Here is a 17893-nt window from a genome sequence, read left to right on the forward strand (position 1 = left end):
TCCATTTAATGTGGCAAGAAAAGTCCGGTTGGGAGTTTACAACTGCTAATAGCTCTAACTCTGAGAAATGCGAGACCTGTTGCATTGCAAATGCTTGTTATGTTTTGCATTGTTGTATAAGGTTTAACTTGTTGTCTGTTATGGAGGGAAATGCTGTAGTAGGAAGTGTCTTCACACAACATTGTGGTGTGGGGATGCCTTGTTATCTTTTATATGTAGTTCCACGCTCAGGACTCAAACAAGGCCTGCCGGATCCACTGCATTGTTAGTCAGTTGCCTGGTGTGCCTCGCAGACGTTGGATGCTCCTGATTATAGATTTATGCATCTTGATGACTAAAGCCTTTAATTTCTACCTGGCTTCTGTGGATACTTACTACACCGGTCAGACCAGCCCTTCAGGTGCTGCCAGATTGCCCTATAGGCAGGGTTACTGGATCTATGTGGCTGGGGAGGGTCAAATGATGTGTGGGCTGACTAAATTATGTGGCAAGTAAAGGCAAATTATGCAGTGTAATGAGGCTCATTTTGTGAAAGTATTACTGCAATATTGGTCATATTTTTGCACATGTTAACACTAGCTGTACAAATGTTTCCACATCATTAGTAACAGTTTAACACTGAAATGCAGCAATAGGCCATTGAAAGGGGACTAATCTACATATGTTGCTGATTTTTTTAGTAACTTTTGATGCGTTTGAGCTAGAAACATTTTTTTGGTCAAGTGTGCAAAATATAAAGCAAGTGATTCTCCAGTATTGGATCTTTCATAGATTCACATGCTTGAATCATCCCCGTTGTCGAGGTGGGAGCCTCACGGTAACTTCAAATACATATAGCAGTAAGTGTAACACACTAGGCCGTAATGGCCCAAATAGGCCCTGTTATAGCCTATCCATGTTCTTTTATTAAAAAAAGAACCAAACTTGAGCTACAGCCAATCCGGCATCAACACCCTCTAGAACACTCCCAACAGAGGCTGTTTCCCTCAGATTTTCTAGTACAAGTGTGAAGCAGGAAGTTTATCTGTAAGGGGAGTCTCAGCGGGAGGAGGGTGGGTCGCATGTGAATCTATGAAAGATACCAATACTGGAGAACCACAGTTACAGGTAAGTAACCAATTTTCTTCTCCAGTATTGATCTTTCATAGATTCACATGCTTGAATCAAAGTAGCGAGCAGTAATAGTGTTTAACTAGGTAATAGCTGTATAATAATAATAATAATAATAGGAGTAGTTCTACTCCTAGCTAATATTAGACAGCAATACCTCAATCTTTCCAGGAAGATAAGTATAATATTGATAATCATAATCAACACCACAATAAATATAAATCTAATTATAATAATAACAGTAACCATTATAACCAGAAAAGTTAACATTGACCAGTTTAAGGAAACGTAGTTCATATACCCTTTATGTGGAAGGTGGGATGACCAGAGAGGCTCACCTTAATGGAATAGATGCCTCAGCACTGCTTGTCCAACAGCCGTGTCCATTTTATTCGTCTCTTCGAAACAGTAGTGCCTTGTGAATGTATGCTGGTAGGACCATGTGGTCGCTCTGCAAATGTGCTGCAAGGGCAATCCCGCGAAGAGCACCGCTGAAGTGGCCACCGCCCTTGTAGAGTGGGCTCTAACCTTATTTTGCAGCGTCTTTCCGGCCTGGCCATGACAGAATTGTATTGCTAGTCAGATCCACCTGGCAATAGTCTGAAGGCCTGTATGTCACTTGCTCTTTTAGCTGAAGTAAAAGCCAGTCCGACCCTGGCTGCCTCTTGAGCTGGCTCTGGCCTTCTGCATGTCATGCACCAACCATTGTGTGCCAACTTGCATACGCTCTGTTGTGCTACAGGTGCTGTGTGTCAGTTACTCGCGCCATGTCTGAGGGCTCACATGGTAAACAGCATGACTACCCCAAAACACAGCCTATTTACACAGCACAGAAAACTCAAGCGTGACATACTGGGCCTTTCCCGAAAAGCTCCATCCTGGTGTAAACCCATGTGCCACATTAAGTCTCATCAAAATGCTGTAACTGGTGAATGGCATAGTTTTAAAATAATTAACCCAGAATAAAATCATTGGTTGACTAGAATTTAACTTTGTCCATGTACAACATGTAGCATAATCTACAGTTCATTTTTTTTTTTTTTAAATATAACAATTTCATAAATGTAATGTTCTTTAATCTTTTGCATATTAGTGCAAAAGCTTTCGTTAAAAATAAAATTCAATGTTCAGTAAAGATGAATGAGAGAAGTTAGGCCTAACCAAAAGCCGCCTCTTCAAAATCGGGCACTTATTTTAAACTCTGCATGACCTATGCTACCTGCCTTGCTAAACTGCAAACGTTAATGCATTCTTCAAAACTTTATAAATGTTTCTGTTCTAACTTGTGCATGGCTTATGCAGGATATAAAACTTCTGCTTTTATGACAAAGGACGCTGTATTATATTATACTTTTATGCTTTACTGACCTTTAGAATTCACACATCTATATAATTGCATCTTTTAGAAATGGGTTTACAGTAAGAAAGCTGTGTGAAAGATTACTCACCTGCAGTAATGGACTGAAAATTCATTCAAGTGTTTTAATTTACGAAAGCGAAACATACATGGGAACAACATCCAATGTTATCACTGCAGTATTGTGTTTGAGCTCTTATTTTACGAAAACAAGTTACAATGCATTGATTTCCTCCGTTCCCAGGAGATTGTGCTACATTTTATGAAATAATGTGTTGAAAATTGTATTCAATGGATTGTATTCTAAAAGTGTCCAAGGGAGAGAGAGATTAGACATAGCCTTAGCAGCGCTAGAGGGAGGAGCGTTGGGAAGTCCAGCACGATAGAGAGTCCCCATTGCTAGAGAGAGAACAGACCAGACAGACTTTTCCGGAGCAGAGGGTCAGACTGGACAGAACTCAGAAGCTATGAGCCTACAATCGGTGAGGCTGAAAGAGAGAGGGAGAGAGAGAGGAAGATAGCATAAAGAATTACTTATGTGTACTAGAGTGTCTGGAAACATCCTTACTCACACCCTGACTAATGGGCAGTGCAACCATACTAAATTCATGAATAATTTACGCTGCCTTGGGCCCTTTAGGGGAATTAACTTTTGGAGTGGTAAATAGGGGACATTAGCTGCAATATAAATATGTATTAGTCATACATTTGTTCTATGAAAGTCAATAATGAGAGTTTGTTTAAATTGTTTATTCAAAATATAATTGAATTAATTTGATTAGTTAATAAGTTTAAATAAAAGTGCATAAAGTGTGTCTTCAAATCTGTCCCTACTCTGATTGCTTCAGTCTAGTCAGCAAAGGATTATAGTACTCATAAAGAGTACAGTAACAGTTTGTTAGAATTTTTTTAGCCATCTAAAGAAAGTCTGAGAAATACTGTTGCTCAAACAAATATATCACCTCGACACTCGTGGTGGTTGGGTGCACAGGGAGATCTTGCAGCGGCAGTTGGGTCTTGTGCAGCAGGAATATGGACAGCTTCTACTAGATGAAGCCAAGTTTCTGTGGCGGGTCGACACAGAGCAGAATATATCAGTGAGGCAGCAAGTCAAGCAAACTCCTTCACTGACTGTCAGGATGCTAAGCAAACAGACATCCTCACACTAATCAGTGAGGGGCAGGGCGCCCTGCTTCTGGATCCCCAGGAGACAGCACATAGATTTTAGATGTTTTTTCAGGAGACGTACGCAAGACAGGACTTGCCACCTCGTGACCAGATTGCGGATTTTGTAGATGGACTACTTTTACAGACGCTGTTGAACAAAGCACAGGCGCAACTTGATGAGTGCCTTACTGAGGCTGAGCTTTTATTGGTGTTAGAAGGGATCCAGTTGGGTAGAGCCCTGGGTTCAAATGGGCTTCTCAGAGAATTCCTTAAAGTATATTATGTCTCACATAGGAAAGAACCTCCAACAGCCTGTCCATGCTGCAGCAGATGCAGCAATGCAAACACCGAACTGGTGCCATGCAGAAATTGTAGTGTTCCCCAAACCGTGTCGACCTCCAGACAACCTAGCATCATATCGATAAATATCCCTTCTAAATGTGGAGGCCAAGCTCCTGACCAAAGCCCTGGCCAGTAGACTGCTTCTTTATACCACAGTGCTCATTCACCCTGATCAGGCCGGCTTCATGGCCGGTCGCACAACAAGACATAATATTTGGTGGCTTTTGAATGCCTTAGCTCTTGTAGTCCGCATAGGGCAGCCCGCTGCTATTCTGTCAGCAGACTTAAACAGGGCGTTTGACCCTGTGACTTGGAACTACTTGTTCATACTATTGCGGAGACTAAACTTCGTGCCCAGATTTGTTTCTTGTGTTCGATTGCTAGACACTAATATGACAGGGGCTTTCCCGATCCAGCAGGGGACACGCCCTTTTCCTGTTGTTATTTGCACTGATGGTTGAGCTTTAGCAGTGTGGGTCAGAATGGATAATCAAATAAGAGCCTTTGAATGTAGTCCAGAATGTTTAGAGGGGATTGGACTATATGCAGACAACATATTCTTCTTTATGACAGAACCTGAATCTACAGGCCCACTCATTCTTCAAATCATGCAAACAGTCAGCAAGCCGTAGGACCTCTTTATGAATGCCTCCAAGTCTGCACTACTGCCTTGAAACGGGTACACAGGGATTATGAGTGGGTGTCTGACATACAGGTGGCGTAAAAGGGTTTCAAATATCTGTCCCCCAATTTGGGATGGTCTTGGGCCAGAAATATTAAACCTGCTGTTCCCTGGGGGCAGGATGAAGTTCGAGCATGGTCACACCTCCCCCTGTCTTTGACGGGTAGATCAGCCATCTTTAAGATGGTCTTCCTTCCCAGATTGCTGTACAAGCTACAAAACTATACCTGGGCCATTCCCTGTGGTTGGTTCGGACAGATCAAGTCTGTCCTCTGGAAAGGGGGAACACCCCGCATGGCTTTAGTCACCTGTTTTTTGTCTACCTCCAATGGAGGCATCGCTTCGGCAGACCTGTACTCCTATTATGCAGCTTGACAACTAGTTATAATAAATGAATGGTGGTGCGGCCCTCATGGGGACCTGGCATACGCATCAGAGAGATGGGCCATAGGCAACATCTCATTGCTGGTTTACCTATATAGCAATGCAAAGACCGACTGGCTCCTCTCTGCAGCACGGGTAGTCATTAACATCTGGTAGGGAACACTGCAGTGCATTGGTTGGTGGGGAAAACTCAGAGTGAATGCTACTATGGCATGGCTCAGCTCTACAACAGGTGTCCCGTCTGGAAGGGTCCAGGAGGTAGGATATAATAGACATTTCGACTCTTGGTGATATTATGAATGGCGCAGTTGTGAAATCCTTTCAGGAATTCCAACAGGACTACCAAGTACACCACAGCCAATTTCATCGTTATTTGCAGCTAAGACACTCCATTATGCCCTCAGTTAAACACCTAGATGCTTCCAGAATTTAGTCGTCCAGAGGGCAAACTCCTGTCAGGAGACTTAGGGGACCACAAAATCTCCAAAATATATTGCTCCTTGGTTAATAATAGCAATTATACATTTAATGCTCTCTGAAGGTCCTGGGAGGCAGACGTCGGCATCCTAGATGACGATGACTGGTCGGAGACAATTCTGGTGCCACTTTGGCTCGCCACCACCTCATGCAACTCAAATACCTTCACAGGGCTTACTACACTAGATATCGTCTATGGCACATGTGGGTAGTGATGTCTCTGCTACGCCGACAGTGGATGGCACCTTCATGCATACAGTGTGGGGCTGCAGACACTCTTCCTAGGCCTCATCATGGCTAAGAGGGATATAGCACAGGCCTGATAGTCAGATAGCGCACCCTCTTTATGTGTGGAAGTGGGACCTGGACCATTGTACGGAGCCCGAAATTCCAGACGAGGGGCTGCCCGACAAAGCCCCCAAAATATGGCAGCAGTGGGCCGACTACAGGGGCATAGTGTTGGCACCTGTTTAAGTTTACACCTGCTTAGGTGACAATGTCAGGAATTGTGATACAACATTACCTGGCCAAAATCATTAGATGTATGCTACATATTATTGGGGAGGTGTGGCCTAGTGAGGAAGGCGGGGGCAGGGAGTGGGTGAATAAATGTGTCTGACGTACTTGGGTGATATGAATTTACAGAATAATATCTGCTGTATCCTGTTGGCCTTTTGGCTGGATTACATGGAAAATATAATAAAATTTGTTTTAAAAAAAAACAATCATGCCGTGGACAGTGCACCATCATGTTCTGAATTGTCTTAATATTTCAATAATTATTTCATAAATTGCCTCTGATGTGGGACATTTGTAAGATTTTCAAGAGTAATGTTCATAATTTCTCCCCATGTGTTTTTCAGTAAAAATAAACCTTCTATAAATTCTTGAAAATTAGTGCATGTTTTCTTTTTTCAATATAGAACTTTGATGTTACCAACGTAATAAAGGATATCAATGTTATAGAGGTTCAGCTCTTCTCTGCAGTCTGGTATGCTGCACAACAAAGTGAAGCTCACTCTGCTTACAGTGTTCCCCCGAAGTGTCCCCCACCGGTACAGAAAGGAGAATGCCATGGTAATTTCATAAGAAAGGTAATTGTAAAAAACGTTCTGTCTGGTTTACTATAATGAGAATTAATCTATGCAGACACCAAGAATACACAATAAAGTGTAATCCTTTAAGCCAGAACCAGTGTAAATGTTTTACATGATTTTTAATCAAAGTTTTTTTTATTTAAATATTAGGTGTAAATGCTAATATTTTTTATTATTATTAATATTTGAAATATTATGTGCATGGAGATTTTACGGTATTATCCACATCTAAACAGTACTCAAAGTCTAGAGAGAAAACAAAATGCTGCGATTATACGTAGTTATAGCTGATCTAGGTAGGAGGGGCCATACAACAAATGTAAGAAAAGCTACCCTTTGGCTGCCTGTCAAGGGTTGCATGACTTTAAATTTCTGCAACAATTGGAAATGTGTGTAATACCAGTACCAAGCGACCCCTCGGGATAGTGTGCACAATATAAAAGTAATAAATCAATTAGATTCCAGAACACCTGAAAAACAATATACTGGAGCACTCCAATAATTTGTATATAATGAAAAACCTCAGTCCATAAGTCCAAGTTCATGTGATATATTTTCACTGTCTTTATTGTGTTTAAATTTTCGAACCATCAGATGACCCATGTTTCGTCCCCAATGGGACTTTTTCAAGGCATGTAATTACAAACTATACTTTTTTTTTGTTTTTTCTTTAACAAATAATTAATGAAGTAAGATGATATAGGTACCAGAGTACAAGTTTCTTATGGGTAATCTTTGCTGTTGCTTATTTGATTATTAGATTCTTACTAGTAACAAATGTAGTAGTCCTCATCACTTTAATTAATTTCATTTTTGCGAAGGACAGAACAGGGCTTATCAGGGCTCTCTGTGCCATTGTCACCCTTAACTGAATAGCTACACCGCTTGACTGTGAGGTTGAAAAATATTGGAGTTATCAGTGTGCAACAGAAGTCTTCAGAAGGCCTAGAATGCTGTAAACATTTTAATAATTTGCAGTGTCTGTGGGAGTTGTTGTAAGAGAAATTGGTCTTCTTTTGAGAATCTTCTACATCTCCATCTCTAAGATTGTAGGCTATATGCATTTTCAGATATTATCACTATTACCCTCTGACACTTACTCTGGAGTTCTCTTGTACGACAAGCAGTTTAACTATTGAATTATAGGTCACCCTCCTCCAGGCAGTTTGTTACGTAGATCTAGTGACATACATTTAATTTTGCATTTAAGTGTTTTGCATTGTATCAATGGCTGGCTGACTGTCACCATCTTTGGAAGTTGAGCCACAGTCTGAATCTTTGGAAATGTCTTGGAACAGTTGGGTGCCGCCCATATAGTTAACACTGATAAACCCCAGTGATATGAAGAGTAAAACAGTTATGGAACAAACTCCATATGGTGCTTAATCTATGAAGCTGAATCAAGTCACAGACAGAAACTTTCAGGCTGAGGACTGACCATCCACCTTTTAATGTAATGATTTCAAGCAGAAGGTCAAGTGTAATATCACAATCTAAAATCACTGTCACTTAAGACACAATTGGCAATGGAACCTACTGAAATGTAATGTATGCCAGAAGTCAACGACATTCCTTTATATTAGTTTTTCAATTGAGTTCAAAGTTCATCAAAGGGTATTTGCAATGCTCGTCTTTCAATTTCTCTAGGGAGTGCAGTATACCATTTCCCTTCAGTTAGACCAACACAATCTGGTTAATGGGTAGCACACCTTATGGGTGTACATACTGCTTAATATGTCTGCTTTAAATCAATGGGTACATCGGCAATGAACTTCACATTTTGAAAGTTATAATTATTCTTTCCTCCATGGAGTACCTTGTTTAAAAGGTGTACAACATAACACCTTGGTGTAAGTCCTTTGAAGGAGATGTTTGTGTAGTAAGACCTAATCTAGGTCCTTGCTTATCTCTTTAATACTTGAGAGTTGAAAGGACTGACTGTAGGGTAAGTGAAAGGACTTGTCTTTCACTATGTGCTATTTATATCTGAATATGATTGCCATTGATTTTGGTGATGCTGGCTTTCTCGTAGCTGGACACCTAATGTTACTCTTGCCTACTGCTATTAGGTGAAATATATCCACATTGGTTGATAACCTTTCTGATATGTGTTGCAAGGCATGAGGGATCTATGCTGCTCCCTAAGAGGACTGCACACTTGTACGATGACTCTTTAAGATGTATTGCACATTTTTTGCAAAATCACTTCGGATTTTTGCCTCAGTCAGGCAATAGTTCTGTCAGTTTTGCTCCTGAAGCCTCATCAAGCCATCTGTAGAAGAACCTTCTGCACTAGAATATGAGAACTAGGTAGTGATCACTGTCTGCAAGGTCATTTTAAATGTGGTCACTTTTTGCATTGCTCATTGACCACTTTATTGAGAACTTTTATGATAGTCAAAACATATTTTATTAGAGCGAAGGCAATACCGATGACTAAACATGCATCTGTTAGATAAATCTACATGTTCTTCAAGAGTTATCCCTTATGTTTTCCACCATAAGTTCTCTTTGGATGCTACCTCTAGGACGCTTTAGTATAGTAGAGATAGTTTGTTGCATAATAAAACATCTCTACTATTCTAATTCTCTTGAATACTTCTTGTAAGTAGATTATTCAACCATGTACAGACAATTCGTTTGGGACCTTGCAATTGATGATGTCTGGCTCTTTGCAAGCAATATGCAAACCATTTCTCTAGCTTCCTACCAATGTATCTTTCTATGTTATGTTATGTGTATTTGTAAAGTTAACTGTCACCAACAAGGGTATCCTGGCTCTGTCCATAACAGGAAAGGCTTCATCTCCAACCTTCACTTTTGACTTGAGACTGCAAATAGATTAGGTATTAAGGGAACCCCATTGCAACTGTAGTGCAAGATTTGTGAAAGTGATGAATTTGTAATGATAATTTTACAAAAATGCTCAAAATCTCAGCACGGCCAATTTTGAAGATATATGTATATTGCATTTGTGATGCCGCTGCATCTTCACATTGAATCATTCATGAAAAATAATTGTGGTATTTCAGGAACAGTGTTCGTTTAGTTGGGATTGGGGTCCTTCTTTTCCCACTCAAGGCATTTGGAAGGATATTCGAATTGAAGCGTATAATGTTTTTCGCTTGGATTACCTCACCTTCACTCCTCATTATCGTAAGTCTGGATGCTGCTCTTTATTATTTGTTTTAACTGGGTTTTGAATGTTACTGTACATAATTTGCATTTTAATACAAAGAGATTTCTAAACAATTAGCAGCTCTAAAGGAGGTCAGATTAGTCATATTAAATAGAGACTTCAAAGTTTGTTCGTTATTTTTGTAAGTCCCAGTTCCAGACGGTTGCTTGTTGTATTAGGACGCTTGGCCTAATTTTCACTATTTTATTTAAGTTTATATCATAAATACTAAATCTGTCTTTCACATTCCTTTCTAATTAATTATAAACACTGAATCTGGAAGAAAAGCTAATGGGACCATACTACATAGAACACTTCATATTACTACAAACACGGTCAATAATTATTGGGTTCAGTATATTAAATGACAAATATGTACATAATCAAACTTGCTTGAAGGATCCACAATTTTGCTTACTTTCTCGAAAATGCCATCAAGTTGGCTTGGAAAGACTTATCACAATCAATAGCTCAAATAGATGTTGTTTCACATTGTTTGGCACTATTCCAATGTTACCTTATAAAGAACTTAGTAATCTTTCTCTAAATGTTTAGATATTTTTACTTGGTAAATTTCCCTTTTTTCCAGAAGTTATTTTAGTAGTTAAGACTTATGACCTTCACACACTGGGTTCCTTCCATCCTAATACCATTCTCAAATAGGATGCAGGAGTGCCTGTTTTTTTTCATTTTACAACTGTCATTGGATTTTTTTTTTTTTTTTTATTTATTTCAGAACAGCTTTGAATGTTTTCTTTTGTGATGTATCTTACCCAACAGGGAGATCACTTTACACCCTCACGATTAGAATTTATTTTCAATACACTTTCCAAGAATTTAATAAATTCCAGACATTTCCAGTTCCCTAAATTTTTGTAATTGGAGGTTTACATCAATCTATTCTTTCCTTTGCTTTATAAATTTTTCCTGAATTTTGGGTCCAGTATATATAGTTTGATTTCTCTGAGTAGCAAGCAATACAGCTTTAACTAAGCTTCTCACAGAAGTTTCCATTAATATTTATTGCACAGCAGCATGTGTGGATATGTCTAATGTACATTAAGGGCCTGATTACAACCTTGGCGGAGGGGGTTAATCCGTCCCAAATGTGACGGATATCCCACCCACCGTATTACGAGTTCCGTAGGATATAATGGACTCGTAATACGGTGGGCGGGATATCCGTCACATTTGGGACGGATTAACCCCCGCCGCCAAAGTTGTAATCAGGCCCTAAGTACTTTGGACTGGATTCTTACCCCTGTACAACAGCAATTATTCAGTAATTTATTACAATCAAACTTTTGTTCACTTCACTGCATTGTCTGTCATGGCTGGATGCCAAGAATCTCTAAGATGTGAGTGTTTACAGTTTATAAAAGACAAATAAATCTAAGCTAACATGCTTCCTGGAATGATAGCCCAGCTTACTGCTTTAATATGACACCATACAATTCCTCTTCATTGAGACTTCTGCTAATCAATTGATGTATCCCTGCAAAACTGCAGAAGACTCAGATATATATATATATATATATATATATATATATATATATATATATATATATATACATAAAGATAGCTAGATAGATATAGATATATCCATCAACCACCATCAGTGCCTCGCTGTAATTCCAAGATCTTTTCACTCCTCTTCAAAAAAGAGCCTGCACACAGGGGTTGGTATGTGGGGCAGAAAGTTTATTTCAACATTGAAGGTGTACCCATCTAGGTGTTTCAGCTTACTCTGAAGCCTTGGGCACAATTGTGGTTCTTTCTTGCAGATGGACGAAAACATCTTGATATATTTATATATTGATATATTTGTTTATTTCCAAAAGGGCCCCAGGTCGGGTGAGATGGCGCTCTTTTTTTTTTTATTCCTCTTAGGTGGTGCAAACTCCACGGCACCGTTACACTTAACCAAACACCTCAGTCACCAGAAGAGATGGAGTTGCACTGGACACATATGGGCTCTTTTATTAGTAAATGTCAAACAGACTTCCACTTGCACTTAATCTCCTCCCTGACGGGTTTCAGCCCACCTGGACATTGTTCACAGGTATGATGTTAAGTCTTTTTTTACTCCTAAAATAGGGGCTCCAGTGCCGTTGCAAAAAAGCAGGGGGGGACAGCGAGCACCCTTGCCTAGTTTAGGCGTTCCAGATTTCCCTGGACCGTCCCTGTTTTCAGAGGACTGTTTATTGTATTCTAGTCTATTCTGGAGATTTGTATAGTGCATAGCTACCCAAAGGCCTCCTAGCGCTAGAACAGTTCAGCAGGTGTCAGCTAACCCGCAGAAGCTAATATGATTACATAGCCACATTTGTAAGGCCGAAGGAAAGCTCAGAAGGTAGTAGACGCAGCTGAAGAGGAAGAGCTTTCCACAGTTTAGGGGCCTGGTGAGAAAGAGAGGTCGCCCCATCAAGATTTCCTGACTTTGGAAACTTGAAGCAAATGGGAGGAGGAAGATCTAGGAGGTCTTCTCTGGATGTGGGGAATGGCAAGAGATCATAACAAAGTGGGGCCTCTGTTGTTGAGTGATTTATGCAGAATGCATAAGACCTTGAATTGGATGTGTTGGTTTACTGGAAGCCAGTGAAGGACATTCAATGCCTTTTTCTGCGGAACATTGCCTTTGGAGGTTCATCAGTAGCCAGGTGACGGCATGCTGTATAATTTGGAGTCTGTTTGTCACATATTAAGGACAGCTTCGATAAAGGGCATTGCCATAATCAAGGCAGGAGGTGATGAAGGCCTGGACAATCAGTCTTCTCGCTACCAAAGGGAGAAGGTTTAAGACCTTTCTTAAAAGTCTGAGAATGCCTTAACAGTTGAACGGCAGCTCTTTCACTTGGTACTCCGTAGTAAGACTGGAGTCAAGCCACATTCCAAAACTTTTTATCACATCTTTAGACCTAGGAAGTCCTTCTTGACATGCTAGTATCTGTGTTACCACACATAGCAAAGAAATCGGTCTGTAGGAGGCACAGTCATCAGGTGCCTTCCCCGCCTTATGTATCATTGCAATCGTTCCTCCCAACCCAGGAGATCCTTTGGAAGCCTGCTCATTTTCTGAGCTGCATTTAAAAATGTAAGAGTCTGCTCTACCATGCTGGACTTCACACATTTAAAAAACTTAGGCGGAAACTCATTAGGGACTGGGAGTTTGTCACTGTGCAGTTGGGATACAGCCACGGCCACCTCCTCTTCAGTAATCTCCTCTTAAAAAAGAAAATCGTTGGTCAGTCTCAAGTCTACGGGTCGGGATGTCCCTGACAAACTCAACCATGTCGACCCATTTACTAGCAATGCAGGCCCTGTAAAGGTCTAAAAATAGGTGACAAAACACCTGGGCAATCTCGTTCGGAGTATCCTTCTGTACTGACATCCCTGCACTGATTCCCCGTACCCATCTTTGCCCTTCTTCCTTTTTAGCCAATGAGGCTAGGAGTTATTCCTCCTTATTGCCCACTTCATAGAGACTACCTTCGTCGAATGGAAGTGATCTCGGACTGCTGGGTGCACGAGGGCTGTATACTCTTGTCTCGTCTCTTCAATTCTGTGGGCTGGCTCTATGGCGGGAAAGGTGGCATAGTCACTCTGCCATTCCATCTTCCGCTCCTCAAGCTCGGTACTCTCTTCTTGTCCCTCTTCTTGTTGCCCCTTGAATGGGCAATCAACTACCCTCTAATCAGTGCTTTGTCTGCCTCCCATAAATCTACCTCTACTTTATGGTCCCAGCATTTTCCACAAAGTACAGGTCTGTGGAAGCAGTAATCATCTGTCTAGGATCTCCCCATCAGGCCAGGTATGCCGATCTGAATAATTGTGATCAGGGGTGAATGATCTAATATACCATGTGGTAGAATGGTTGTGTAGCTAAACCTACCTGTCTGGTGTTGAGATGCCAGGAAATAGTCCAGTGTAGAAAAAGACCACATGGAGTTGGCCATGTATGAGTTTTGTTTGTGCTCCAACTGTTCCCCTCGCCAGAGGTCCACCAATCCCAGGGCCTCTATGAAGGTGGCCCACTCTGCATCCACTCTGTCTCTCCCCAGACACCGTCACTCTATCTAGGTGTCCCTGCAAAGTTAGGTTGAGATCTTCCCCCAGTGATTGTCAGCACCTCCGGGGTGCTCGCTACCATGATCTCAGGAACTCTAGGCCCTCAGTCTGCAGGCCTGGACGAAACTACCAAGATCTTAACACCAGGTCCTCTCCATAGATTCTCCACTGTATCGCTGCCTGGCATCCATTCCATTGACCTACATCCTGAAAACCTCCAGCGTGAGAGACCTGCATGCCAGGATTCCTACCCCTCTAGAACCTGGGGAGAATCCAGCATGCACCAGCAAAGCGTACCTTTCCTGACCGAAAAATCTGCAGTTGTTACTCTATAAGTGTGCTTCCAGCAGCAGGTTAATTACTGGTTTGTGATTAAGCAAGTATTTCCCCACTACCTGCTGTTTTATCTTTTTTCCGAGGCCATTTACGTTCCAGGAGCGGACTTTTAACGTCTGGTTCCAAGTTGGTCCCAGTTGTACAGTACTCCCCATGTATCACGTCACAACCATCAAAGCTCCAAACCCTCTCAGCCTGGACCCATGCCTAAACCCACACGCCTCAAAATGGCCCTTCCTCCCCAACCAAAACCCCCACCCAATCACCTCATGCTGTGGGTTTAAAACTACACCACCCCATGCCCAAGATGTCTGTTGTCCCAACATTTCAAACCAACTGAGTAGAAAATTTTTCTCCTATTGAGAGCAGTAGTTACCTTCTACAGCGAGTGGTGCAGCCCCTGGACTTCCAGTGTATTACCTCACATGGACCCGAGGTCTCCTCATAGCCCCCTGCTAGCCCCTGATATGCACATGGGCCTTGGCCCCTCTATCCCAACATATGTGCTGTCATAGGAATCACCATCATGAGGTCCACACCATCTACATCCTCCAAAAAGTCACCTGATTCCTCCCCCGAAACCCTGAAGACTGTACAAGTTCTGTCCACCTATTATTGGAAAACCAGAGAGCTGCTCTGCTGCAGTTCCACCACCACCCTCGTCCTCTCAGTTTCCACCTGATCTTTAGTTGGGGCTGCCTTTTATTGGCTCTGCGGCTTGCGTCTCAGCTTAGGTCTTTGCCAGCCCCCGATCCTGTTTTCCCGGCTTGCCTGGAGGCGGACATCCCCTACCCTCCAGCCATGCTCACCCCTCGGCCGCAGAGATGAAAAAGTACAAAAGCTTGTGATCTATCACTTGGAGTTGGGACGGGAAATACAATTCATATTTTAAGTGTAACTTCCACAATTGTTGCTTCACTGACATGAATATCTCCTTTTGGAATTGCACAGCTTGGGTGTAGTCTGGGTAAATACTGACTGCCCCCCTACTATTTGCCATGGGCCTATCTGCAACAGAATCCAAGATGCATTCGTCCAGGGCTGTGCTTTGCAGGTGATCCGCAGCAGCTCATTAACACCACAGGGTTTGCATAAAGAACACATTTTCATGAGACAAAATATCATTGACACATTCATTAATATACCTGGAGTTGACTTCTCCTGAAGTGAAAAAACATTAGGAAAGCAGGATGGCAACCAGACCTTTAAACTGATTATAATGCGGCATTGGCTATGGTCAATCTTAACGTAAATAACTCACAGTAAATATAATTGCATGAGCGCATGTTAGTGTTGATATAAATGCAAACGTTGTTATGAATAAAATCTTCTACATTTACAGTAGGACAAATAATGTATATGTTGGGCATTTATGGAATCTGAATGTCTCCTTATGAAGGAGTTAGCACACTTATATTCTAGCTTGAGAGTCACTGTCTAGATCCATGAGCCACTCTTAGATTATACAAGCCTGAGTGAAAGCTAGCATTTTCTGGACTCTCATACTGTAGAACCATACAGGGAGTGCAGAATTATTAGGCAAGTTGTATTTTTGAGGATTAAGTTTATTATTGAACAACAACCATGTTCTCAATGAACCCAAAAAACTCATTAATATCAAAGCTGAATATTTTTGGAAGTAGTTTTTAGTTTGTTTTTAGTTTTAGCTATGTTAGGGGGATATCTGTGTGTGCAGGTGACTATTACTGTGCATAATTATTAGGCAACTTAACAACAAAAAAATATATACCCATTTCAATTATTTATTATTACCAGTGAAACCAATATAACATCTCAACATTCACAAATATACATTTCTGACATTCAAAAAGAAAACAAAAACAAATCAGTGACCAATATAGCCACCTTTCTTTGCAAGGACACTCAAAAGCCTGCCATCCATGGATTCTGTCAGTGTTTTGATCTGTTCACCATCAACATTGCGTGCAGCAGCAACCACAGCCTCCCAGACACTGTTCAGAGAGGTGTACTGTTTTCCCTCCTTGTAAATCTCACATTTGATGATGGACCACAGGTTCTCAATGGGGTTCAGATCAGGTGAACAAGGAGGCCATGTCATTAGATTTCCTTCTTTTATACCCTTTCTTGCCAGCCACGCTGTGGAGTACTTGGACGCGTGTGATGGAGCATTGTCCTGCATGAAAATCATGTTTTTCTTGAAGGATGCAGACTTCTTCCTGTACCACTGCTTGAAGAAGGTGTCTTCCAGGAACTGGCAGTAGGACTGGGAGTTGAGCTTGACTCCATCCTCAACCCGAAAAGGCCCCACAAGCTCATCTTTGATGATACCAGCCCAAACCAGTACTCCACCTCCACCTTGCTGGCGTCTGAGTCGGACTGGAGCTCTCTGCCCTTTACCAATCCAGCCACGGGCCCATCCATCTGGCCCATCAAGACTCACTCTCATTTCATCAGTCCATAAAACCTTAGAAAAATCAGTCTTGAGATATTTATTGGCCCAGTCTTGACGTTTCAGCTTGTGTGTCTTGTTCAGTGGTGGTCGTCTTTCAGCCTTTCTTACCTTGGCCATGTCTCTGAGTATTGCACACCTTGTGCTTTTGGGCACTCCAGTGATGTTGCAGCCCTGAAATATGGCCAAACTGGTGGCAAGTGGCATCGTGGCAGCTGCACGCTTGACTTTTCTCAGTTCATGGGCAGTTATTTTGCGCCTTGGTTTTTCCACACGCTTCTTGCGACCCCGTTGACTATTTTGAATGAAACGCTTGATTGTTCGATGATCACGCTTCAGAAGCTTTGCAATTTTAAGAGTGCTGCATCCCTCTGCAAGATATCTCACTATTTTTGACTTTTCGGAGCCTGTCAAGTCCTTCTTTTGACCCATTTTGCCAAAGGAAAGGAAGTTGCCTAATAATTATGCACACCTGATATAGGGTGTTGATGTCATTAGACCACACCCCTTCTCATTACAGAGATGCACATCACCTAATATGCTTAATTGGTAGTAGGCTTTCGAGCCTATACAGCTTGGAGTAAGACAACATGCATAAAGAGGATGATGTGGTCAAAATACTCATTTGCCTAATAATTCTGCACTCCCTGTAGTCCCAAAGGGCTGATTACACTATTATTGACCCACTATATTCACATTGTGATAGAGACTTCTAGATGCAGATTCCCTACCTTAGAATTTTCCCCAGGTGTCAGACAGGATCCAGAGGTCCCCTCCAGATCCGCTCGCGGATCCACACCGGTGACAGTCGCACCCTTGAGACCTTCCCCAGCGCCGGGTCGATTGTCGACGCTCCTGATGTCGGTAGTGCCCAATATCGACGTCGACCTGAACCTTATCCCCGACGAGTCAGAGCGGCGTGGGACGATGCCGCCTTTGTCTTCGATGGGCCCTATTCCCCCCCCAAGTCGGATTCTGACCCTTTTTCCTATGGGCACGAATTCGGGGAGGGATTGGAGGGGTCCCTGGACCCTTATGAATACCAGGATGAACCACCTGGGCTCAGGAATTGGACGACGCCAGTGCTCTGGATACTTCTCCAGACGCTGGCATGCTATCTCCTCCTATCGTGGCTACGGCGGAGGGAGCAACTTATGGTATGGTGGTCAGTAGGGAGCGGAGATCCTTGGCCTTGAGCTTTCTACTGTAGAGGTCAGGTCCAATCTCCTAACGGCGGTGCTTCAGCCTGGGGCGTCCACATCAG

General features: G+C 42.0%; 1 protein-coding gene across 1 annotated transcript in view; it reads left to right on the forward strand.

Moving 5' to 3' along the window:
• MANBA (mannosidase beta) overlaps positions 1-17893 on the forward strand; it is a 313152-nt gene that overhangs the window by 80927 nt on the left and 214332 nt on the right. The window contains exons 4-5 of the mRNA XM_069230206.1: positions 6443-6613; positions 9649-9772. Of these exons, the coding sequence (XP_069086307.1) occupies positions 6443-6613; positions 9649-9772 (295 nt within the window). The remainder of the gene's footprint in view (positions 1-6442; positions 6614-9648; positions 9773-17893) is intronic.

Source organism: Pleurodeles waltl, chromosome 1_1 (genome assembly GCF_031143425.1).
Source record: "Pleurodeles waltl isolate 20211129_DDA chromosome 1_1, aPleWal1.hap1.20221129, whole genome shotgun sequence".
Taxonomy (NCBI): Eukaryota; Metazoa; Chordata; class Amphibia; order Caudata; family Salamandridae; genus Pleurodeles; species Pleurodeles waltl.